Source organism: Ambystoma mexicanum, chromosome 9 (assembly GCF_040938575.1).
Source record: "Ambystoma mexicanum isolate Mex_15411 chromosome 9, UKY_AmexF1_1, whole genome shotgun sequence".
Taxonomy (NCBI): Eukaryota; Metazoa; Chordata; class Amphibia; order Caudata; family Ambystomatidae; genus Ambystoma; species Ambystoma mexicanum.
The window spans coordinates 329,844,232-329,871,485 of NC_090931.1; the positions used below are offsets into that span (position 1 = coordinate 329,844,232).

Sequence of the window (27,254 nt, forward strand, 5' to 3'; positions counted from 1 at the left end):
TTGCAGGCTAGACTAGTCACTTTTAAGCGACTCCGGTGCCAAATTATGGAAAATCTAAGCCTTAAACCCCTTAGCTCCCTTGTGCTCTATGGCATCCCTGTAAGGGGCCATACAACTCTGTTGTCGAGAGGATCACCAGCAAATGATTCTCATCCTGAAAGCTACCTAAGGCGTATCCTTTTTGATATCGAAAATATTAAGGCTTTTGCAGTCTGTCTTGACGTGGAGACACTTGTTGAAAAACATTTCTTGGTAATGATCTTCATCCAAGCACTTGCTATTGAGGCATTCAACTGGATATTCCTGATCTATGTTGTCATCCGTTTCACTGAAGACATCAACTCTGAAGGGCTTGAGACCAGTGATTCATCAGGCTTCCACATAGCTGATGTCTTAGAAGCACAGGTCACCAACTAAATGTCCTAGAATGGAATCAGACCCTCATCGTCGACAGACTCTAACTGGTCTTGTTTTTCTCTATCACCAACTTTGTCACCGAAGTCCAGCACATCGCCTCTAAGTGACGTGTTTACCTTCAATGGAGTGCTCATTTGGACTTTATACAAACTCACCGTATCTACTTCTGCGGTGACTAAGAAAGCCACAGTGATATTTGAGACTCCACACCACCCAGTTATCTCCAAGCCTCTCATTCCCCTTGTCCCTGGCATTATGGAAGCGACAGAGTCCTTTTTTCTTACACCATCATCATGAAACCTATTAATTCAAGGTAAGAAAAACTTTACAGAAAAAAAAACAGAATCCTTTTTTCATCTGTACTCCTATGTCCCACACCCTTTCCTCCCTATTCGTGGGTTGATCCATGAGAAAGTAATAGGACCGGAGCTTGCAGGGGAGCAGCAACAATTGCGTGTGCTGCTGCGCCAAATGCCAGCCCTTTACTCTTATTAAATGGGACGTTGGAAGGGGCATGTTGAGGAAAGAGGGATATGGACTAGGAATACCCCAGTCACCACAATCAGTAACGTTTACTCTGTCCCCTTTCTCCCATAGCTATCGTAGAGTCTTAACCTTCTGGATAACCAAATGAAGAGCAGAATACTACTCAAACAAGTTCCTCAGAACTTCTTGATCAAAACGGCATCTTCCTTATAATTCATGTTCAGTTTGTAATATTTGCTGAATGCGTGTGGGTTATGGTATGTTATATTGATTTATACTGTGCACCGCTACCACCCAAAGTGCAGTCTCCAGGCGCTCACGTGGCTCTGCGAGAGAGGAGGGCTTGGTGTGTTAGTTGGGATAGGATGATAGGATACGTTCAGAGCCAGGAGGAACTGGCATCTGTGAGCATTGTCTTGCATGTGGGAGTTTGTTCGGGAGGCTCTCTGTGTTGTAACCGTATGGGTCAGACTCTGTGCCTCGGGTTTGTATTTGTGTTGGTGTGTGTGTGTTGTGTAATGTTAGGGTGGGGTTGTAGTTGTGCGCACTGGTTAGTTGTATCCATAGGGGCCCAGAGTTGCGGATGACTGATAGGTGTATGACTATCTATTGTGTTGGTGTGTATTTGTGTAGTGTTGATGGATTTATGTACTATGTGCTGGCAAATTTCCCTCCAGTGTTGTTTCCAGAATGTCAGAGGGTTGGTAGGGTGTGAACATTCGATTAATCCTTGGTGTTTTTATGTGTAGTGTGGCTAGCTCCTAGTCATGTGTAGTGGCATTGGTTATGTTGGAGGAGCAGGAAGGGGGAAATGGGTTAGTAAGTTGGTCAGTTGGGCAAAGCCTCTGGTGTGAGTCTTAGGTTGCCACTCAATGGTATCTACCAACGTTCTTGGTTGTGGTTCGTTGGCCCATCTCACCTCCTCTCCACGTCAGGAGGCTGACTTCACCTGCAGGTCTTGGTGGCAGATGGACAGCTGTACCTAGTGTGTTACTCATCCCGGTTAGTCGTGGGCGTTGGGTGTGGACCTGTTGACCGGTCGTCTGCTGATTTGGTGCGCAGCTGGTATTACACTAGATAGAGGAGGTGGTTCTCATCCTGGTGGTCTGAGTTGTGTGGGTGGGCCAAATAGGGTGATGCCTAGGTTTTAATGTTTTACCTGTCCGAGCTTCCTTGGTGCTTAATTGCACGTGGGTGTTATCCCTAAAATGCCTGTTAGTTGGGCGGCCTACTCTTCCTTGATCACCTTTAGTTGTTGAGTATTGGCACTCTGCTTCTCTGTGATGTCCCCATTGTTATCTGTGATGGTGTTCCTTAGTTTGTTACTTTTCGTCCACAATGTTATTGCTGCTGATGTCCCTTTGCGGTTGTCCTTGTCTGTTGAATAACCAGGTTTTGAGTCATTTCCTGAAGATGGTGTGGTCTTCTGTGGTTCTAATTTCTTCGGGCATGGTGTTCCAAAGGTTGCCAATTAGACGTGAGAATGCTGTTCCCCCGAATTTCTTTTTTCGTTTAGTTTTTTCTCTATTTATAGGTCATCGCTTGATCTTGGGTCCCTTTTTGTCTGGTAACGGCTGATCTTGGTTTGGAGGTATTCAGCTCCTTGTCTGTGTAAGGCTTTGTGGCCGATGCAGAGTGCTTTGAATTTTATGTGTTTTTTTACTGGTAGCCAGTGTAGGCTTTTCAGAGCTGGAGTGATGTGATCTCTTCTCTTTAGTAGAAGCCAGGCTGCAGTGTTTTGCACTCCTTGGAGTTTCTTGGTGAGTCTTTCCGGCATTCCTAGAAAGAGGCTGTTTGCGTAGTCAGTTCTTGTAAGTATTAGGGATACTTGGGACCCCTGTTCCGGCTTTCCTAAATTTCTCACTGGCCGACCAATGAGGCAAAAAATCTTGGAGTCGTCTTCGACTCCACTCTCTCCTACTCTTCGCGCATCTCAAACATCTCCAAAATGTCCCACTACCAACTGCACCTGCTTAGAGGTATTCTTCCTTTTCTCACTTTCCCCCAGAGGCTCACCACCTCGAAATCCCTGGTTCTCTCCAGGCTGGACTATTGCAACAGCCCCTTTCTCAAACTTCACACTTCTACTCTCGTCCACTACAAGTCATCCTCAAGCCCAGGGACCGTATCTCTCCGGCACTTAAATCCATCCACTGGCTCCAAGGATCAAGTTCAAGACCCACTGCATAATCCACAAGGCATCTGGGCACGGGCCCACACTGTCTATAACACTCTCTTCCTAAATACTCTCCCGAGTCATCTGCTCGTCCTCCTCCAACTCTCTGCGGGTGAGCCACTTTCACAGAGATTTGGGGGTAGATCTTTATCCTATGCAGGTGCCTCCCTTTGGAACAGCCTCCCTGCCTCTCTCTGTCTTGAGCCAGAGCACCTTAAATTCCAGAAACTCCTCAAGACCTTCCTCTTCTCTTCCTCCTTCTCTCTCCCTCTACCCTGTTAACCTCTGTTCTTTTTCTCCTCCCTCCTTCCTCACTCTGTTAAGTTTTTGCTGACTGGTTGCCTGGTTCACCTCCAGAGTCTCACAGGTGCCAGGACTCCCTGCCAGTCTTTGCACTTGCCTCTGTGCCACTGCACTATGTTCAGCATTACTGCACGTTCTGCTCACGCTCTATGAGCGAGGCAACCTCTCTGCACTTAATCCAGGGCCCTGTTGGACTGGACGCGCTTGTTCCCCTCCCCATACCCTCTTCCCTGCGCCTCCGTCTGTATGCATGTGTTACCTAAATGTACTAGGACTAGTAAGTTTGTCTGTCCGGTCCCACCCACCTTTGTCCTGTCCTCCTCCCTAGCTGGGTTGAAACTGTAACACCTCATGCACTTGTACTAGGAGAAATGCTGTCTGGCCTAGTGTGCTAGTTTTTCTGTTTAGATCATTCAGAAACTTCAAGGCCTAAGAATGATTATTGTATTCCCTTGTTCCCTTACCACATTGAAGTGCTTTGAAGCACTCCACTTGTGTATAAGCGCTGTATAAACAATTTGGCAGCAAACATTTGGCAGCGAAAACAAACATCCAAGAACATGTCGAACTGGCCTCTGCTGCAGCAAAGCAATATAAGAACTGGCTGAGGTTCCAACGAGCATCCTTGTACCAGACAGAAGCGGCTCAAATGTTGAAAGTACTATGTGGCAGAAAATCCAGAGACTTCTGGTCCCTGATAAAAACAACAACAATTGAAAAAAACAACTTAATGCAAAATAATGTAGGGGAAAAGGTCTGGATTGACCACTTCCTAGCTCTCTTCCAACACCCAGAGGGGACCACTGTTCCATGTCAACAGAAGAATCAGACCACTTGGAACGTGCCTTGTGATGTGTTAGGAGATTAAGAAGAAAATCCTGAAACTAAACACTTCAAGGGCCCATGGCCCAGATGGAATAATCAACCCAGATTTAAAAGAGCATCTGCAAGAATGGGCCTTATTCATCCACCAGGTCATCAAAAATTGCATGGAAACTAGATCTATCCCGACATCTCGGACAACATCAATTGTGGTCCCTATCTACAAGAGCGGCCCTAGAGAAGTTTGACGTCATTGGAAAGGTTTTCGGTTCAATAATGTTAGACCGTTTTCCACTTGGGCCAGAGGGTCCGGTAACGAAGACCCTTTTCAATCTGGGTTCGTAAAAGACGTGGGGACATCATCAAATATTCTCCTATTGACCATACTAAAGGGAAGAATGTTGGACGGCAGCCCGAGGATTTTCATCGCATTTGTTGACCTGGTCCAAGCTTTGGACCAGGTCAACCGAGAAATCCTTTGGGGAAAACTGTTGGAGAGAAAATGCTCTGGGGACATTTTGGAACCAATCAAATCCCTCCATCAAAATACATCAATGAGAGTATGATTGAATAAAGGAGGCTCCTTGTCAAAAATAATTCAGACAGGAATAGGGGTGCCAGATGAGCAGTTCTGCGAAGAATGTCGTGAGTCAGATTCCAGTTCCAAATGTCTGTGGCAAGGCGGCACAGTGTGCAGAGCCTCATGCCACTGTGCTTCTTCAGATAAAACATGGTATTGATTTTGTCAATGAGGATCAACACTCTGCTGCCATGTATGATGGGAAGAAATGTGTTCAAGGTCAGAAATATGTCTTTCAATTCCAAAATATTGATGTGATGCTTCTGATCAAGGAGATTTCAAAGATCGTGCACAGAAAGTTTGTCAATGGTTGCTTCCCAACCCATGAGGATGTGTCCGCTGAAATCATGTAAGTTGGATATGGTGAGGAAAAGGGGATTCGCATCTACTAATTGGAAGAGTACATCGACCAGCACAGTTACTGTTCGACCTGAGTGGAGACTTGAATCAGAGCTGATTGTGGATGCGACTTTTAATCCCAATGAAACATTCAAGGGAAGATGTTTCTCCCTCACATGCAGCGTGGCAAATTGTACCACTAGGTGATAAGACGCTGTGAACCTCAGCACTCTTTGGAGAATAATTGTTTATACCTGAGAAGATTTCATAATTTCTGAGCAGATCTGCTAAATGTTGAGGATCCTTTCTTGAGTGGGGAACACCCTTTGCAAGGACGTGTCTCAGATGAACCATATATATTGTGGTCTCTGGGCCTATCAGCGAAATGAAAAAAAAATTCTGCTTGTTCTTACTCAGAGTTGGCAGTAGCTGCAAACTAAAATGATTGGTAACCCTAGGGCTCCTGGGGGCAACCAGACGTGGTCTCCCTCTCACTGTGCTTAGAGAGGCATCAGCTTCACCTCACTGATGATCCCCAACAAGGCTGAAACACGTGTATGGGGTTGCTGGTGGTACTCTCGTTCAGGTTGGAATTGCCATTGTATTTCGGTGCTGGACTGCCCCTGGGCAGGACAAAAACTGATATGCAAATGGATATTTCCCATCTGTGAAAGGCACAGTGAGTAAAAGCAGTGGCTGCGAACTCTCAAGTGGTTAATAATCACTGAACAGGTTATCATGTCTGTTCTTGCGAGAGAGGGGCGCCCGCTACCTTTGTAAAACTATTTGTTAAGGAACCTGGGATTGGTAACCCTAGGTCTCCTGGGGGCAACCAGACGTGGTCTCCCTCTCACTGTGCTTAGAGAGGCATCAGCTTCACCTCACTGATGATCCCCAACAAGGGTGAAACACGTGTATGGGGTTGCTGGTGGTACTCTCGTTCAGATTGGAATTGCCATTGTATTTCGGTGCTGGACTGCCCCTGGGCAGGACAAAGACTGATATGCAAATGGATATTTCCCATCTGTGAAAGGCACAGTGAGTAAAAGCAGTGGCTGCGAACTCTCAAGTGGTTAATAACCACTGAACAGGTTATCAGGCCTTGTTCTGTCGAGAGAGGGGCGCCCACTACCTTTGCAAACTAAATTTCAAGGAACCTGGGATTGGTAACCCTAGGTCTCCTGGGGGCAACCAGACGTGGTCTCCCTCTCACTGTGCTTAGAGAGGCATCAGCTTCACCTCACTGATGATCCCCAACAAGGGTGAAACACGTGTATGGGGTTGCTGGTGGTACTCTCATTCAGATTGGAATTGCCATTGTATTTCGGTGCTGGACTGCCCCTGGGCAGGACAAAGACTGATATGCAAATGGATATTTCCCATCTGTGAAAGGCACAGTGAGTAAAAGCAGTGGCTGCGAACTCTCAAGTGGTTAATAACCACTGAACAGGTTATCAGGCCTTGTTCTGTCGAGAGAGGGGCGCCCACTACCTTTGCAAACTAAATTTCAAGGAACCTGGGATTGGTAACCCTAGGTCTCCTGGGGGCAACCAGACGTGGTCTCCCTCTCACTGTGCTTAGAGAGGCATCAGCTTCACCTCACTGATGATCCCCAACAAGGGTGAAACACGTGTATGGGGTTGCTGGTGGTACTCTCATTCAGATTGGAATTGCCATTGTATTTCGGTGCTGGACTGCCCCTGGGCAGGACAAAGACTGATATGCAAATGGATATTTCCCATCTGTGAAAGGCACAGTGAGTAAAAGCAGTGGCTGCGAACTCTCAAGTGGTTAATAACCACTGAACAGGTTATCATGTCTGTTCTTGCGAGAGAGGGGCGCCCGCTACCTTTGTAAAACTATTTGTTAAGGAACCTGGGATTGGTAACCCTAGGTCTCCTGGGGGCAACCAGACGTGGTCTCCCTCTCACTGTGCTTAGAGAGGCATCAGCTTCACCTCACTGATGATCCCCAACAAGGGTGAAACACGTGTATGGGGTTGCTGGTGGTACTCTCGTTCAGATTGGAATTGCCATTGTATTTCGGTGCTGGACTGCCCCTGGGCAGGACAAAGACTGATATGCAAATGGATATTTCCCATCTGTGAAAGGCACAGTGAGTAAAAGCAGTGGCTGCGAACTCTCAAGTGGTTAATAACCACTGAACAGGTTATCATGTCTGTTCTTGCGAGAGAGGGGCGCCCGCTACCTTTGTAAAACTAAAGTATATGTTGATTTACCCCGCAAAGTTGAAGGCACTCCACAAGGGTAAAGTACTATTCTTCGAGACACCATGGAGGCACAAGATTGGATGGACGGTGTTCAGATCCCAGCGGCTACAGGGCAGGCTCAACAAAGGTAACAAGAACTACAGAGTTGGTGTATCTCTTTGTTGTTTACTAAAAGATGCACGGATATGCTGGGCAGGGGGTAGATATGTTTAGACTACATTGTGAACACTGCTTATAAGAAGTATGGAAGCGGTATACTATGTAAAATAACAGGAGCAGTTCAATGTATCCTCAGAAACCCTGTAGAGGGAACTCTATGTGCGGTCCCACTACTCCCACAAAAGTTAGTTTTCTTGAGGGTTACTAATTAGTGCCCGCTCATTGGGCCCCAGGAGACTAGGCTATTGCCTGGATCGAATGGAGCGGAAACGGGGAAGTCCTATCGTGCTTAGCGCAGCTGGACAAGTAATGTTTCGTTTTGTTTGGCATTGGTTAAAGGAGGAGGGGGGAGGGAAGGGCGGCCTGGAATAAGGGGGAAAATACTGCATATCTTCACCAAGGCTGGTATTAGGCTGACAGTCCCCTAGTAGCCTGGATATGGAAACGTAATAGCTGAGACAATTAAAATCATGACATGGAATGTCAGGGGGGTTAACAACTACGTCAAACAGAAAAGAGTAAACATGTATATAAAGCGTAATAAAGTGGGTATAGCGTTACTGCAGGAGACACATTTGGATGCACAGAAAAGGGGAGTGATGGTGGGCTCTACTTATTCTTCATATGCAAAGGGGGGTTCCTTATTTGGGTTGATTCGGCAATACCGCTTAAAGTGCTGGCCACGAGGACAGACAACGAAGAATGGCTATGATACATGGGATGATAGAAAACTGATAAATATGCATCGTGAACACCTATGAACCAAATCATGAAGACACCATTTTTTTAGATTGTTGTATGTTAGGTTAGGACCTTACAGGGATGGAAGTTTGATATGGGGGAGATTTTAATTGTACACTTGACCCCACCATAGATCTGACACCAAACACAAGCGGCTGCCCCCCAGCCAAAGTATTAAACATGCTTTTGTAATATTTTCAGTTGAGAGATCTATGGAGAGTACAACATGGCGATGTCAGAGGTTATTCACATTACTCTGCCCCACATAACGTCTACACAAGAATAGATTACCTGTTCGCAGGGGAGGAACATGTGACTGTATTTACAGATGCTGAGTATCTGGCCAGGATCCTGTCAGACCATTCCCCACTTACGGTAAATGGCGGGTATTTTCCCCCAGAGCACCCATACCCACATGGAGGTTGTGAAGCGAATCACTATTAGACAGAGCATTCGCCGATCATGTTAGGAAAAGGACTGTAGATTTCATTGCAGTTAACAAGGGAAGTGTGCAAAAGGTGGGTACTGTCTGGGAAGCATACATGGTAGTCATCAGAGGTGAAATGATAGCAGAGTCAGGGGGAGTACAAAAAACTATTGTCAATGACTTGACAAATATCGAGAATGAATTGCTAACAACGGAGAGGGAAGCAAATATAGACAAAGAACATGTAGAAGAGGTAATCAGATTGAAGCAAGCATGCCTAGTGCAGTGGGACAGGTTGGGAAAATTAAATCATGCAAGATCCTTAGAAAGGAGCTACGCACAAGGTGACAAACCCGGCAGAATGCTAACCTGGTTGTATATACGAAAGGACACAAGATCCCCCTATATGCTCCATCCAAGACTCGGACCAGCACAAAATAAATACGCAGCTGGCATAAATTAAGTATTTTCTAGTTATTATAAGGCATTGTATGAGGATCCCACTATAGATGAGGAGAGAGACTTACAGGATGCCTTAGACCTTATCACCCTGCCACGTCTAGATACACAGCAGTCGGATACTTTGGAGGCGCCTATAACCCCAGAGGAGGTAATAGCTTCCATTAGAACGTTGCCTTCCGGGAAAGCCCCAGGCACGGATGGACTAACGGGTGAATATTATAAGGCCTATGCGGACACGTTGGCGCTACTCCTTGCCAAGGTGTATTATGAATCTTACGAAGTAGGGATCCTCCCTGATAGCATGAGGGAAGCTCTGATAATCCTGCTACTTAAACCAAATAAAGTAGACACTGACTGGGGGTCCTACAGACCACTGTCACTGCTGAACCACGACAGCAAGATTCTGACAGCAATCTTGGCTAATAGACTCCGTAGAGTAATACTGACATTAATTAATCCGGATCAGACTGGGTATGTGCCATGCAGGAACATTGTGGAGAATTTAAAATGGCTACACCACGTGATCTATAGCACAAAAGACAGCGCTGCACAGTGTGCGTTTGCTTCGCTAGATGCAACTAGAACATTTGATTCCATGCACTGGAATTGGTTGTATGTCACAATGGTAAATATGGGAATAGGACCGAAGTATATAAAGTGGGTACAGCTTATATATACTAAACCAATGGCTAGGGTTAGGACGGGGAGCACGTACTCGGATAAAAGGCAATTGTATAGAGTCACGCAGCCCCCTATCCCCCATGCTATACATTATAGCGACGGAACCCATAGCTGCTTACTTGAGGCAGGAATATAGTGTTGCAGGTATCGAAATAGATGGGGTGAAGCATATAGTGTCCAAGTATGCTGATGATATGTTGCTCCATCTGTGTAATCCACAGAGCAATCTGCCATAAGTACTGGAGGTGTTGGACAACTTTGGGGCATTGACAGGGATCAGAATAAATAAGAGCAAATCATGTCTGTTCCCACTGGCCAAGACGGTGCAGGTGGCAGAGATGGACCTGCCGGTTTTCCCCCTGCCATGGAGCAGGGCCGCCTTTAGGTACTTGGGGATTAGCATATATCACGATCCCAAAAGAGAACACAAATTTATCACGTTGCAGGCTAGAAATGAGTTTGCAAACTCAATTAAGTTTTGGAGCAAGTTACCTGTCTGTGATGGGAAGAGCAGCATTGCTAAAAATGGTGGCGCTGCCACGACTCATGCATTGCTTTGGAAATGTCCCATACAACATTCCACAGCAATTTTTCTAAGACCTATATAAGTTATGTAGAGGCTTCCTCTGGCAAGAGGGGAGACACAGGGTTGCGTTGAGCGTATTGCAAAGGACCTACGGACATGTGAGGCTGAAGATACCCTACTTCGAGTTGTACTTTCTTGCGTGCCAGCTACAATATGTAGTGGAATGGATGGCAGATGAATGAGCCCACGGCAGAAACTGCACTTTTGCAACCAGCCATAAATAAGAGATACCTCAGAGACCTAATTTGGATTCCCGCCAGAGAACAAAATAGGAACCCTTACCTGATGGAAATGGGCCTACAGATTTGGAAAAGGGCTTGCAAAGTGATGGGGTTAAGAAGATCCACTCTCTTCACAGACCCCTATATCGGCAATAATGGAAGGTGTACCAGGCAGTAGGGAAACGGTGCGATCACAATGGGAAATATGTGGCATAGCTACGGCTGGAGACCTGAGAAATGAGAAAGGGTTGATGAAGTTTGTTGAGCTGCAGGAGGTCACGGGTATACATAGAGGTCAGTTTTTGCTGCACAATACGTGGATAAGGGTGTTGAAAGGCAGGTGGCTGAATAGCTCTGATGAGGCTATAGGGAGTGAAGAAATAGAGACATTGCTTACTGTAGCGGAGGGGGGTCACGCCATCTCAAGAATGTATGAGATTGTGATAGAACGTAGCTTGAAAGCAGAATTGAAGTGCAGGGTGAGATGGGAAAGGGAATTGGGCGAAACATTTGGAGATGGTGAATGGAAGGACATAATATCATACCATAAGAGGGTCTCCAGGAATGCCAGATTGCAATTAATACAACGTTACATTACGCAGAGATCATATCTCATGCCAGATGCTATTGCAAAATTCAAAGGAGCAAGCAAACAAGAATGTCCTTGGTGGAGACTAGAGGAGGCGGGTTTTATACACATGTTGTGGGGGTACCCAATTGTACAGGTGTACTGGAGGGGGGGTAGCACACGAGGCAGCTCTAGGAGGTATCAATCTCGATATCCAAACCCTGGAGGCTTGCATACTGGGCCGATACAAGAGAAGTTCGAAGGACAAACCTCTGAACAAGATTAAGGATCTGATGTATATATTGGCCAAACATAGCATAACTATGAAGTGGAAGGATACAAAGGGGCCGAGTGTTACCAGATGGTGGGGAGATTTTGATAAATGGGTAACAGCAGAAACTGGAGTATGGGAAAAGGTGCTGGGGGAACAAAGGTTAGAATTGGGAATGGACATCCAACGGTGGATTGCTCCAACTGTGACTTTATTTACACAAGAGGAAGGGGGAGGCACTATACAGGCTACATTGGATGAAGTAGACGCAGTATAATCTGAATAATACATCTTAACAACACTATGTACATACAGGCCGAGTTGGGGTGAGGGGGGTAGGTCTAGGAGAGGATATTGTACGTGATACTGTAATATGATAATGCATAACATTGTGTGGTTTGTTATAGTTTGTTGTTTAAAAAAATGTAATAAACATATTTTAAAAAGAAGTATGGCAGAAAAGGGACTCCGGACTAAGAGTAGAGTTGTCACTATGGCGAGTAACATTTACTGTAACTCTTCTTGGTGGTCTCCACTGGCTTCGCCTGACAATAATTTGCTGCCTTCTCTGCACCTGTTGGCTAGAACTCATACTTGCCTGACTTTTCCCCATGGCTCTGGCAGTATCTCCAGACCATGCCCCGTTCATTCCATTGGGGAACTTTTGAATGTACCCACAACTCTCTAAACGTGACCTGCAAGGTACTTGCCTGTACGTGTGCATTTTGTATGAGCCTCCCTTGGGTCCTTGGAGTTTTAGCCAAATTAACTGGATTATTAGAATGTACCCCTGATATGTAATGTATTATTTATTATAGTTCTCGTATGACACTCCTGCCGTTGGAAAATGCTGTGTTACAATGTATAACGCCTAGTGTAGGTGTAAGGACCAATGACTCACCTCTGCGAATACCGTACTTCCAGTCCATAGTCCCCTTTGCTCCATATGTTTCTTCTGCCTCCACCTACTAATAAGCTGTATGTCTTCACCGACTACTCAAAGGACTGAAGGATAGGGCGAGGAGCATGCACGTGGGAGGCTCTCTGACTGTCGTTCGTGCATGTGCCCCACTGATTACCTGTTCCAATCTGAATGCTGCTGCTTAACATGCTCAAGTTCCAATGCCATTCAAGATCACATGCCATGAGTATAGAGGAAAGGGGACAATGGACTAGGACTACAGGTAGTTACTATGATGACTAATGTGTACTAACTAAAATAACCTGCAATTGAAGCAGATTCTGCTTTTTCACTCCAATTATCCAAATCGTGGCATAGAGAAATCCAGAAAGCAATCCTTGCTTGAACAAAACTATACTGGAATTGCAGTTGGAACCTCTAGTTTTCTATTATGGGTAGAGGGGTGAGTTTTAGAAACTCATCATTCATTATTTGCAATTTTATAACTGCACGTATCTTTTGAAACAGCTCGTACTTTTCATAACTATTAACACATTTTTAAATTTCAAAACTGCTCCCTATTGCCGGATGACAAGATAAACTAACAAAGTTAAAAGGAAAAAAAGATGGTTCTGGTGCTATTAACTTCAAAGCAACTACTGACCTTGAATAGGCCTTTCCTTTTCTGGAATACTTGACTGCCAACAGCTTGTTCTAATGTTTTAAAGGAACTTCTTGTACAATAAAACATGCATGTGTCTTCTTATTAAAGTTAATGAACTGGAACATGAAATGAAACTGTATATTTAGAAAATGCTTTGGGGAGGGGCGTGGCCTGGCTGGGGACTGATGGACTTGTGAGACCTGTGAGCTCTGCAGCCCTGTTGGATAGCACGCAACTTTAATGGAACGCGACTAGCTGCTTCACTCCCGACACACCAAGTTTTGGTGTTGGGAGTCCAGAAGTGGCATTGAGCGAAATTTGTGGGCAAACAGCCCTGTGGTTGCAAAGAGCGGCCCTGGAAGCTCACTGGACGCTCGCATTGAAGCAACCCAAAATGGCCACCTATTACGAATAGTCCCAGAAGAATCGCCCTCAGGAGTCTGCTGACTGCGCACCAGAGCCTGTTACGGTAAAGGCAGAAGTTAACACCAGCAATCATCACTGGAAAAGACACAGGGTAGCAGAGCGAACTAGGCCTGCCCTGTGCGGTCTGTTGCGCGTGGGTTATCCCCCCCCCATCACGGGTGTGTGCTCCGAGATGCCAGAGGCACAACGCTCTCATCCAAGAGCGAGACGAAGCCGGCTTGCGGGGGAGGTCCTTCGGTGTCTCAATGTGACAGAGGAGGCGCTCAGAGGGGCCAGTCACACAAAGCTTAGCAGAGAGTGACGGTGGAGGACCAGGCCCCTCGCCTGGGAGGCCCAGATAATCCTCCTGTCGCCTTCTGAGGAATATCCAGCTCAGTGGGTTGGTGATCCTACTCCTGCCTTTTCATGAATATCCAACTCTATCCCCTCTGTATCCAATCAATCACCTCTTCTCTCGCCTAATGATATCTCTATCCCTCCTCTTGCCAACAATTGTCTCTCCTCTTATAGTGTCCATTCTTCTCAACACAACTTTCTCCTAGGTCCAAGTCTTCTCCTCCCCATAAATCTGCTTCCCTTGCCTTAATCTTCCTCCTTCTCTTCCAGACTAGTCTTCAGCCAAATATGCTGCTCCCTTTTCCACTTCAAGGTGACCTCTCCTTGTTTACTCTCCAAATCAGTACCCCATTTTCCACAAGGACGATTCCCTCTTTTTTCTATTCAGTAATATCTCCCACTTACACTCAAAAGGAGTCTCATTCCCTGCAAGTATTCCTCACTCCTTCTCCCAGACACAAATTCCCCTTTCTCTCACCAAAGTAATGTTTCCCACTTCCTGTTTCCTCTGATTCCAACAACTCAGCATCTTTCTCCACCTTGGTTCTCTCCCTGCCGTGCCAGGACAGTATCTCCCTGTACCAAAATAATATCTCTTTTCACAACAGGATCTCCCTCTATCATGCATACAAAGTCGCTCCCCATAGTAATATCTCTTTCCACAACGCCTGCAACTCCCTGTCCCAAACTCTATGGTTTTCCAGATTCACCACTCACCAGCCTCTCCTTCTGCCAGCTCTTCATGCTCAGACTTTCCACACTCAAGGTCTCCACAGCTGGGGTCTTCCAAGTAATGATTTTCCAGTAGGGGCATGCCTTTCCTGCCTGGTCTCTCAGGGAACGATACCTGGTGACTCTGTTGGTTTACTTTTAAAAGGAGTATACCCCTTCAACCTTTGTTATTAAGGGGCATAGATTTCACCTGTGTAGTGTAGACTGGACAGGCCTGTGGTTGGGGCCATGTGTCTGTGGTCATGGGGCTGAAGAGAGGTGGACCTTAGTCTAAATAAAGGGTTGCTGCCATCTTGCTTTCCAAAATGGTCCTGCACCTATGTGTGTTCTTCTGCAGCTGTACTTTCATTGCCTGTGTTGAACTGTGTGCCCGGTGCAAATCTGAAATCAGTTAAAAGTTTCCAAAGTAAGAAAAGCTGTTTGTTTGTATAAGAATGCTTCCATCACATACAAATGATTACTTTGTATTCTCTGCATGGCGAGTAGGAGCAGGAGAATAATTCTTGTTTATTTTCTATTGGTTGCACACATTGGTTTTATGGTTTTCTTTGCCTTTGTTAAGTGCGGCTTTGTGTCAGCACTGGTTTGACTCCTTTTGATGAAAGATTTCTCCGGAACCTGAGCCAAAGAAAGAAATGTATCTGAATGCTTGCTGGTGGATCTATAATGTTGATACTCCATTGCCTGACAGGGGAAGGAGTTCATTTCTATACTGTGTGTTTGGGTACATATGGATTAAGCTTGAGCCATCCTCCATAATGTGGGGGCTTCTGCCCTTCAATTCTTCTGGAAGATCTAGAGGAGGGGACCTGGCCAAAGGATTGGCCCAGAGAGAACTCCTTTGGATAAACAAATTGGATGCATTAACACCTCATGGCCTCAATCAAGACTATTACTTAGGACCTTTTCTCTAACTACCTCCTACTTCTGTAATTTTATCCCTCAGGTACACTAAATTATGTAGGACTTCTAAGGAAAACCACAGTGTAAGTGTACTATTACATGCTCCTCTTACCCTTAGGTTGTGAGCACCCTGAGAGTGACAGACATTGTGATTGAAAATACAATGACAAAACCTCTATATCTTGAATCTGACAGGTGTCATTCTGTAGCCTTTTTTGACCATTCCAGACCCTTAAGTAAATTGTCCACGCTTAATTTACCCAGACACATTAGATAGACGTTGTTATGAATTCATACTGATGGTAGGATAGCCATTTCAATGTGTAATTTAAAAATGGTTGACCAAGTCCTCCTATTGTGGGTGAAGTTGAATCGCCCAACAGGAATAAATTGTGCAGGGCAAATATGTATAAGATTGTGAACTCTCTAAATGTGACAGACAATACATAAAATGAGTCAATGTGTAACTCACCAGACACGTGATGGCATCACTAGTAATTTGGTTAATTCCTGCTATTTATCATGAGTTGATCGTGACTGCCCTAATATAACAAGTATTTTTTCCAGATTCTCTTTCTGAATATCTCGCCATTTTATGGACATCACATGTCCATTTTAACCAAGGACAACATTACCTCTAGCCCATCTAATCCTTTAATTTGGTATCTTCATTTGAACTTTGACACTGGTACAATTATACCAGTTACAGCAGAGTATCTATATTCATTATCCTAAAAGAACACGTCACGACAACATCTAGTTGTTTGTAAACAAAAGTGACGTCATCCGCGTCACTAACGTGATGGCGCCACATCCGGTTTCCACGCATATAACCGCCCATTTTGTATTTTGAAAAAACAACCGCGTTGGAGCGGGAGTTGCCTTCTTAACTCCTACAAATTCTTTCACCAACCTGAAGTAAGTACAATTAGGCTATTTAGAACCAATTTGACCCCTTTACAAAATGTAGAATTCTATTAAATCATACACTCTTTTCCTTAGGACCATTACATTACCACTGGCCCAGACCAAACGTGACACCATTGTAGTGGCAATCACCCTGATGACCATCATTCTCTAATTGCCCACATGTAAGTAGCACGGGACCGTTCATAGTTTATTTATTTTTTCTAAACAATTCCTATTGGGTACTTATTGGTGCCTTTTTGTTCTCCATCATAGAGAATCTAGACAAGTTCTGAGCTCCTCCTACCACGAGTCCCTATGGCTCACTTACCTGATTGAAGACACAAATGCATTTATCCCACACAGCACCAGATATTACTTGCTGGTATGTTACATTCTGTTTCTACCAAACTAAGTGTACAGTTATTCCTGATTTGACTTCCTCTGATTCTACTCCATAGAGAAGTACCCCTACTTTTGAACATAGACTAACATGAGACTCCATGTTAATGGAAGCGATTAGGGATTTCATTGTAGCACCCCTTAACCATCTAACATATTACTGTCCGCTTGATCAACTTTGTTCAATTTTTCTCAAGCATGAAAAGATTTGCCAAATTAGGACTGAATTTGAAATGGTTATACTAAACATTGTTGATGAATATATGGTATTTTGACAATTGCTCCCGTTTGTACAGCTGATGACTGATTATTTCATCTGCACAATATACCTTGAAATAAGTAGAGCTCTAATTAAGAATCATGTTTGACTGTTTTTTGAATTAGATGAAAAGTCTGAAATATCCAACAGCCCCTGAAGAAGAGAATACATCTCGAAACAAGTTGGGCAACTCTCCTATTGATCAAATAAATGTTATGTATAAAATTGTAAATCTGGTCACTCATTTTCTTGCATTTAATGAATGTTTCTCTCCCATAGGACGGTATATATGTAAGTCATGAATATTTATTTTTCAACAAACTTTGTAACATACAAATATGATGACTAAAATTGTTTGGCTTACCTAGCCCTAGACAGTGTGCAGGGGACGGGAGTTCCCTAACTGGGAACTTATCTATCTTCAATTCTTCTGGCCCTGGGAGACTTTAAGCCCCTAGGATAGGACTAACGGGGATTACCTTCCCCCCGTGGAAATATTGGAGACTTATCATATGAGTTTTTGGAGTCAGAACTAACAGTCTGAGTCTGTAATACTTTCCATAAATCTCTCAGTCAAGAAGGAAGTGGACTGGTGAGCTCTTGATCAGAATTTACTGTAAAGATGCTTTTTCTGGAGCCACAACCTGAGATCATGCTGAAAACAAACTCCCCCTCCTTCAATGGGAAATCATTATAGAATGGTTTAACATCCATGATCTTTAGGATAGTCAGGAATCAATCGTGTATATCGATTCACTGGAGCCAAAAGCACATTTCCTGGCTCTGCAAGGTTTTCTCCCTTTCGTAAAGAACAAACAGTGTTGATCTTCATGCACAACACAACAGCAGTTTTTTTTATTTCAGCCAACAGGGGGGGAACAAAGATCCCACTCCTGTGCCTACAGTCATCAATGCTGAGGCAGACCAGCTGTGTAGATTTCACCATCAGACTTAGGAATGGGAGATTAATCCATTAGTCCTTATCATGCTTTTTTCAGGTCTGGTGTCTCTCACTTGTGGATCGTTTTGTGACTTTGGCGAGCTCCATGTGTCATGAAAGGCGAGGGAATGCACTATCTGGGAGGCACAATGAATATTCCTTGGGCTAATCAAGGAGCGTATCCCCTGCCCCCCGGTCTGCTTGTTGCAGAGAATGTTGAGGAAATTCAGTGAAACAGTAAATTGCTCTCTCCTTATGGTAGCACTTCATTGGCCAACAACGCTCTGTTTTTTTTTAATCTTCTGACCCTGTCCAAAACGCCTACCATGTTTCTGCCGGTACGACGTCCTTTCATCGCGGGATGTTTTTTTATGGGTTTTTTTACCGCAATTTCTTTTCTCTGAAAAACCCATTGCATTTTTTAGAAAATGGGGGGGGTTTGCGGGGGAACCCCCCAAAAATAATAATAAAAAAATTCAATGTTTTTTTTCGTAAAGAAAATTGCGGTAAAAAACCACGCGTAAAAACATCCCGTGATTAAATGACATGGAACCGTTTCTGCCACAGCTGGTCAATCTGGTCAATCATATTTTCTTACAGTGGCTTGGCTTTGTGTACTAGCGTTAAGCATAGCCAACATTATGAGTGTTAAGTGGGCATGTGTTCATACAATATAGACATGTTTTCCAGTGGTATGTCATTTTTTAATGACATTATGAGCAAAGCAAACATGGATAGGGTTCTTACTTTTTCTAACTGCCATACACTGGCCAGTATGTCCATGTTTCATACAGGGGCATGACATTTGTTTTACTGGCATTGTAGCTACAGCCAACAGGAGTATGTTCATAGATGATGATCCTGCCATATATTGGAAAAGCCAGCATGGACATGTTTTCTTATTCTCATTATGGGCAAAGCAAACATGTGCGTGTTCTTATGTTGGAATACTGGCATATATTTTTGCAGTCTGCATTGGCATGTTTGGGCACATCCAGCATGAAAATGTTTTTTACACTGGAAGAATACTGGATTATATTGTGGATAAAGGCATCATGAAAATGTGTTGGACAGTACTCTTGTGCGCTTTTGATGACTTGCCATCTGCTAAATTTTGTTAATCTGTTACCCCCAAAAAAATATTGTAAAAGGAGTGTCTATTTTCATTTTCTTTTTCAAGTGTGCTTTATTATTCATTTTAACCCAATATTTTAAATGTTTTCTCAGGGGTAGAACTCGCCATCCACCCTTACCCTGAACACCTCATTGGTTGGTTCGGGCTCCCCGGCTATGTTCATTCATTTGTGTGCATTCATGTGAAATGTTGATGCCCCTTTAATTGAAGAATTCACCGGCTACCACTGCTTCTGATGGCATTTTCAGCTGAGCCACTTAAGGCAGATCCCATCTGCTGCAGTTTCTCCATCAACACTGTGAGGAGCCAGAAATCAGATGCAGAAACAGAGTGGTCATATTTGTGCTTAAAAACGTCTATTAAATAATAAGGGTTTGGAAAATGTCTCACTGTGCCTACTTCAAAGAGGTATTTTGCCTACCTCAACAAAACTAAGGGTCTGTCCAATGTCAAGATGTCCAAAGCAAAACTGTACTGTGTCCGAAATCCTACTCTTGTCCTCACATTCTAAAGTAACTCTAATGTGTAAAGGGATAATGTAATTATTCTTGAAAGGTGCACAAATGTTCAAAGGAAATATAAAGGTACTCCAACACAAATGTTCCCATTGGATAACATTCACCGTTCCAGAGAATGGCTCCCTTACCCAGGTTGCTCTTCCGGGTTTCTCACAACTCCAAAAGGCACAAATCTTCCTTGGAGGTTTCTTAGTAAATAACAAAAAAACACATTGTGTTCCAACACAGTTTTAGATATCAGTTCCAGCTTTACATAAAACATGGTGTGTTTCCCTGCCAGGTTATTTCCCCTATCAATCTTTCTTTGCTCTCTGTTTTGTGCTAGGACTTCTTTGGATGGCTTGTTGTTTACAACTTGCAAACTTGAGCTTTGGCCTGGTATATTCTCCTGCAAGGGCTTTCAATGTGTTTCACCTTACACACATTTGTCAACTTGGGTTTGCCTGGTGTACTCTCATGCAAGGGCTTTTAATGTGTTGCACCTTACACACACTTGTTGACTTGGCTTGCCTGGTATACTCTCCTGTCGGGGCTTTTAACCTGCTTCACTTTATACACACTTTCAGATTTGTATTTGCCTGATATATTCTCCTGCCAGTGCTTTTTTATGCGTTGCGCTTCACAAACATTTGCAGACTTATGCTTGCCTGGTATACTCTCCAACCAGGGCTTTTTAACGTGCACTTGTAGACTTGTGCTTGCCTGGTATACTTTCCTGCCAAGGCTTTTAACGTGTTACATTTTACACAGGGCTTTTTAACATCCACTTCTACACTTTTGCTTTGCCTGGTATACTCTCCTGCCAGGGGATTTTATGTGTTTCACTTTATACATATTTCAGGCTTATGCTTGCCCGATATACTCTCCTACACTTGCAGAATTATGTAGTTGAAAAGGTTCACAAGGTGTCACACCCCTGAAGTATCACACAACTCCTTCCTAGTCACAGAAGCCAAATGCAGTTGACCCCTCTCGCCTTGGTTGGCACGGGCTCCTGATTTTAGGATTCACAGGTAACCATGAGGCAGCCAATGGAGGAAAGAGGGTTAGGGAGAGGTTGTCGATAAGTAGGGGGTGTTAGGATAACCGGAAAGAGATTTAGGGCTCTTGAATTGGATAGGTATGGGGAACATCAGGGAAAGCATGCCTTACAACACACAGTCTTGTACAGTGGGAACCACCACGTATCCCTACTCCTGAAAATAGGCTAAAACCATTCTTGATTAGGATATTGCCCCCAAAACCTGTATGCCACACCTTTTATACCTAAGTCAGCAAATAAAATAAGCACATAATGTGTTATCAGGAATCTCCTGATAACACCAGTAGCATACAACATGGAAAATGACAAAAGCCATAATACAACATAGACATCTTGCAAACAGTAATGGTTCCCCACTGGGTCTTCAAAAACCTCCTGCTGCCATGAGAGCTAGCAACATGAAGCAAACACATTCCCTTTTCATAGGCTTTAACAAGAGTAAGCAGCCAACAAACAACATATAGCGTCCCTCGCTCTTATGCTCGCAAACGCAGAGAATGTTCAATGTTCAAAACCAAGATTCAGCTTGCCGCGCCTTCCCCTGCTTTAATTCCTGATAAATGCTGCAGTGAACACACGTGAAGGCACTTCACCACGCAGTGCCTTAGATCTCTGTCACGTGCTGGTAAGTAGCGCGTGAGGGAGACAAACACACCCTGTTTGCCTCACAAGTCAATGACCTCCCCCTACCAAAACACTTTCACACTCCCAGCCTGCACTTGACTGAGGCCTGGGGGGAGCTTGCCGGCACCTCCCCAGGCACTGTTTGCTCCAGCGTTGGACAGTCAAACCGCTGTGATCTGCTCCGTCTCCTCAGTGAGGCACAGAGGCTCTCCTGAAAACTCCTCCTCATCGCTGCAGCCCGGGTCCATAAGCACTGACACCTGTACTCCTCCGGCCCATGCCTGCCACGCCAACAATCACCAACAGGCATCACGGGCAGAGGAGGGGCTTAAATAGCGTGCGCGAACATGCGCATGCGCTGGCCCATGAAACCTCATGTATTCATGGATAATGTAGTCCTCGGGCCGTTTTAGCCCGCAGATACAGTCCTTTCTTCCTTACACAAGGTTTGGGTTTTCCATTTACCCCCTTTTACCTCGTTAGGGCTTTGCTCCCCTTAGTTATGAGTCCCAGACTCGTAACTGTTGCAGCTTTGCAAATGTTCACACGGTGAGGGTATTTCCTTTCACTCCCCCTTTAACCTCTCTCTGGCTTTGCTCCGCTTGGTAATGGGTCCCAGACTCGTAACTTTTACAGCATTGCAAATGTTCATGAAGTGAGGGTTCTTCTGTTGTCTCCCCCATTAACCTCTCTTGGGCTTTGCTTCCTAAAAATAATTCTCTTTCAAATTTATTCTCAATAAGCGTCCTTCGGTATCATTGCCAAAGCGCCCCAGTGTCCCTCTCTTTCTCTCCAGGACTCTTTCTGAAGCACTCTTAGGTCCTTGTAGTAAACCGGGTCCAGCGTCTCAGTGCTCCGCCTCCAGTCTGCGTGTCCACCGTCATCTCTCACCGCCTTCCACATCCTTTGCTGCTCCCGCCTGGTGTCCAAGCCACTCTCTGTGTTCCTGGGGCTGTGGCGCTGTTCTACAGTTCCTGCGACTGTTATACAGACATGCCTTCTGCCTCTGATGCGGTCACAGGGAGGCAATCTGGTTGTTGCAGCCTTACTCCTTCTGCCTTGAGCCCGGCAACTCCACAGATTTCTCCACACCGGCTCACCAGTCCCTCTTACATCCTTGAGCGAACACGTGTTGCCCAAGATGCTTCTCTTCACTTCATTCAGGTTCCACCTTTTAAATCTCCCGGCACCTCTCAAGCACCTGTAACTACTAGAGCGCATTCTACAGTTCTCCGCTTTGTGGATCTGCATTACTCCCTTCAGCCTCCTCATCTCAGTATTTTGGTATGTAGGTAAATGTTGTACTTTTCTAGATTTTCTTTCTATGTGATATTGGAAGAGGTTTTCAGCAGTTCTCATGGAAAATGGAAGGGTCCTTTTACAATAAGTCATAAAGGCTTGAGGTATAGTGTGAACATCCCTAAAAGAGAAAGGGGGGTATGTGCCTTCACCTGACAATGTCACACCATCCACCTGAGGGTCACCGCCCCCAATGTGGTCCTCTCTCATATTGCTGCCCCCAGTGTCAGGATCAGGTAGCGACTGCCGTCCCGTGGCCACATGGGGAAAGGCCCCACCAGGGAAACAAGTGAGGACATCTGCAGATTCATCACAACACCTACAGGCTGCAGAATTTCCCTTGGGTCAGCATCCTTCTCTTGGTGCAGGTTTTGCCCTCTGCCTCTCGTCTATGGCTGCCCAGTCACATATCTTGAGTTCTTTGGCTTTGAGCTTGACTAGTGGACCATGATTTTCTGTGTACCCCCGGTTGATGTGGCACAGCCTGGGAGTTGAGGGGAGGTGGACGCCCATGTATCTGGGGGCAAAAAGAGAGATCTCTTAGGTGTGCATTTTGGAAGCTTTCTGGGAGGGTGGCGCTTCAAAGTCGTTAATGGAGTGGGATTTACTATCCTCGAAGACTACTTTTCTGGTAGTAGTCACATCGGCCAGGAAGGTCAGCAAATTGCAACTGCTTTCTGATAAGGAACCATTCATGGTGTTACACAGGGACAATGTGATTTTAAGAACAAGCCCAGCTTAAGCTTTTCTTCCCAAGATCATTTTAGATTTCCAAATGAACCAGAAAATATGTCTACCTACTTTTCCCCCAAACAATTATTCTGAGCAGAGAAGGTTCTTCTTTACTTTGATGTTAGAAGAGCTCATACATTTTATCCTGAGAGGACCAGATACATCATGAGCTCTTCATTATGTATGGCAAGCCTAATCAAGTCAAGCAAGCTTCCAAGTCCTCTATTGTGAGATTCATTGTGAATTGCATCATTGAATCATGCAAGTGTAAGTGAAATGCTCTACCTAGGGGTCTCTGTGCATAGTCTATTAGTGTAAAAGCATTCTTGAAAGCTTTCTAGAGGAATGTCACCATTAATGTCATCAGTACAGCAGGTAGCTGCTGGACCTCTACCTCCTCTTTCTGTAAACACTACCCTCTGGATCTTAGCAGAAGGGCGAATGCTAGATTTGGTCAAACGGTGCTGCAAAACCTCTTCGGTTAAAATCTCCCCTCTTGTCAAACATACTGTATAAATATCCCATAAGTATGGATGAGGTTGGATGGGACGCTGGAGTATGTGAAAGTTACTCAGCGTAGTGAATGCTATACTCGTAGTCCATAGTCCCATTTCCTCCATATGTACTTCCCCCTCCCAGCTTTTACGTGTTATTCTTCTGACCTGGGCGGTCAAGCGGACTGGCGGGTGGAGCCAGTAGCAGGGTCATGCAGAGGTGCCTTATGTTCTGTGCATGCGCACCAGATCATAGGCAAATTAGGATGTTTTTTATTTTTTGTGCTGACTAGGAAATGGCTCTGAACCCGTCCTCATGGGGGGATATTCCATAAGTATGGAGGAAAAGGGACTATGGACTAGGAGTATAGTAGTCACTGTGGTGAGTAACCTTTATATGTTCTCAAGAGTTTAAAGACTTGATAGCAGCAATGCTGACTCAAAACATTTCAGTGTTGTAAATAGTGTCTATGTGCATGTTGAAGTTAAAATAGGTAGATGTACTTTGTAGGTTTGGGCTCAGCTTTAGTGACACCTAGTGAAGGCAAAAACGATTGTTGTTGCTGTGGATGTATATCAATACACATCCCCTTTAGTGATGGCCAATTTTCTTGTGCTTGTTTCTGTCATTGGGCCTCATTAGGACCCAGGCGGTAAGGGGTTTACGCCAGCGTAAACAGCGCCGACCCTTACCGCCTGAGTACGAGATCCCTTAGCGCCATGGCGGATTTAACACCTGCTTTTAGCAGGTGTTAAAATCCATGGCGCTAAGGGACCTTGTTGTTAATTACGCCACCGTAATTTACGGTGGCGTAATTAACGCCTTCCCCACTCCCATTATGCCCTATGGGGCAAAAATGGGAATGGGGAAGGGTAAATGGGGATTGGGGACTTACCGCCCCGCCAAGGTCGGAATGGGGCGGTAAGTCCGCCAACCACCATGGCGGAGTTGGCAACTTAGCGCCATGGACCATGGTGCTAATAGCGCCATGGTCCTCCGCCAAGGTCCTAATGAGGCCCATTGTGATTTGCTGAAAGGTGAACATGCCGTATATGTCTTAGTTATTTGTTAACTGCTGTCAATTTAGTTTATATAATGTTTTGCAGATACATATACAAAAACATATTGTAGAATTCCAATGCTTTTGTTAAAAGAAAACAAGCAAAACAACTATGTATCAGTCATTAAATGCTTTTCAAAGGAGTTTACAGTTAAATAAATCATAGTTAATCATACAAACATGTGTTAAATAATGAAAGTTGTCCCTTAGCTAAAAATACATCTTCAGCAACAACATATTGGGCCTGACTAACAATACAAGCATCTGAATAAAATGCCAGTGAAATCTGTAAAGCAACTGCTTAACTATTTACTTATTTAAGACACAGCCCTTACCTGCTGACATAAGCACCTTCACAGCCTCTCATTTCAGTATATTAATGATTGTTATCACTTATAAAGGTGTGAACTTTATTGCTTTCCTGTACTAGTAGCATTATTTTTTAATGCAATCTCTGGAAAGAGTAATATGTGCTATGCATTGTTTGAAGATTTCACATAATTGAGTAAACTTGCCATTTCTTTTCTTCCGATAGGATGTTTGACGAGAGAATTTTTTCAGGTATGTTTTAGCAGTTAATATTAATCCAACTGTGAGGGCAAAATATAGTGCATGGTATTATGGTGATCCCTTTTATACAACTATCTGAATCATATGCATGTAAAAGCATGGAAACTACAGTGTGAAACTCAAGCAATATGTACCTGCCCAAAAGTGGTTGCCCTTAATGTGTTCACTGGACTTTGAAATTAAATAGAAAACAAAGGGCAAGAACAGGACAAGAAAAAAAAAATAACAGATAGAAACCTAAACTAGCAAAATTAAATATGTAAATAATAAAAGTTCACAAAATGAGGTACACAACATTTTTGCACAGTATTACAGGTGTAGGGTGACTGACCCAAAACCGGACCGATAAAAACAATCCCAAATAGGCCAAATAATCAATGCACCTTTGAGGAAAACAACATTTTATTACATGCAAAAGTGTCAGACGGTCCTGTAGAACCAAACTAACACGGAGCTCGCCCCACCCAAAGAAATGACATCTTTTATAGCTCAAAACAGCAAATTAACAGAAATATGCATAAAAAGATTACATGATCCCGCACTCCCCATTGGCTAACACCTATACACAATTGTAACTATCCCCTATAGTCCATTACCCTATTGGTCAAACATTATCTAAACACATTCCCCTAAACACGTGACCTACTACATTGTCACTATGAAATTTAGGAGTTTATTAACTACCATATACATTGTTACCATAATACATTTCTTTAACAAGTAAAACATTCTTGACCATCACGTTATGTGCACCCCTCTGTCGGGTCCTGGTCAAAGTGTGAATAGTGAGGTCAACTCTGCTTTGATAATGGAATGGCCGTCCTCACTATACCATACACTGTGTCACACACAAACTGCTCCCTGACCTTGTAGATCAATTTATTGGCATCACCTCTGATCCTCCCATCCCAAATAACATCTCCCACTTAGCTCTCTGGGAACCGAGGTGCCCATGAGTGATGTGATTGGGGCACCACTCTAAAGTCTGAATTTCATTTATTTATTAGTCCCTAGAGTGCGGCACCTACAATTCAAATAGGATGACCGCTCTTCGGGTGAGGGCAGTAGTGCTCTAAATCTTCATCAAGCATCTTGGCATCACAGAACCCATGTCCTGCTCACATGACCTTAATCTTCAAAGGGTGCATCCCTTCCCTTCCTCCCTGGACCCGACATTCCTTTTCCAGCTCCTCTGAGCTCTGCAGTTTGGCTCAATTAACTGTTATCGGCACAGCGTGGCTGCCTGTGACTTTGGCATCATAACGTCTCTCTGCCCCTGGACATTGTAATTACTGCAACACTTCCCTTACTCTATCTCCTACGCCTACCTATGTCAGCTACCTACTAACACATCCCTTAAAACATATAAATGTACACAACCGCTAAATGCGAAATACATCACACTATCTTCAACCTCTGCAACCGCAGCGTGTATACATTCTTGCTCCTTCTGTATGGTTATATGGTCTTTCTAATATGTATCAAAGTTAACTACAAATTGGCACATGCTCATTCTGCCACACCCAACCAGAACTGCTATCACGAGGATGCCTGCTAATATAGTTATACGAACATATCAATGATTCCATAAATGCACAAAACGAAACCCCAAAAGGCTAAAACAAAAGGTAACATTATGAATCATATAAAATGTTAGGAGAGTAACACCACGATAGAAAAGAAGACTTTAATTCAATACATACCATCATCAACACATCCTTCTTTGTTCCTAGTTATGTCATCCCCTTATATAGGGGGCCTAATCCCCATGATGACCTTCTACTATTTTCTTGTCCCATGGTTTTAGCCTATGCAACTCAATGGCTACATTGTTTTGTGGA

General features: G+C 44.2%; 1 protein-coding gene across 6 annotated transcripts in view; it reads left to right on the forward strand.

The window, feature by feature from the left end:
• Positions 1-27,254, forward strand: part of GTF2IRD1 (GTF2I repeat domain containing 1) — a 1,038,761-nt gene that overhangs the window by 470,466 nt on the left and 541,041 nt on the right. For all 6 annotated transcript variants that reach the window (XR_011274579.1, XM_069614744.1, XM_069614746.1 and 3 more), the window contains exon 10: positions 25,379-25,404. Coding sequence is in view for 5 of the 6 variants with exons in the window: in XM_069614744.1 (XP_069470845.1) it covers positions 25,379-25,404 (26 nt within the window). In the remaining variant the exon portion in view is untranslated. The remainder of the gene's footprint in view (positions 1-25,378; positions 25,405-27,254) is intronic.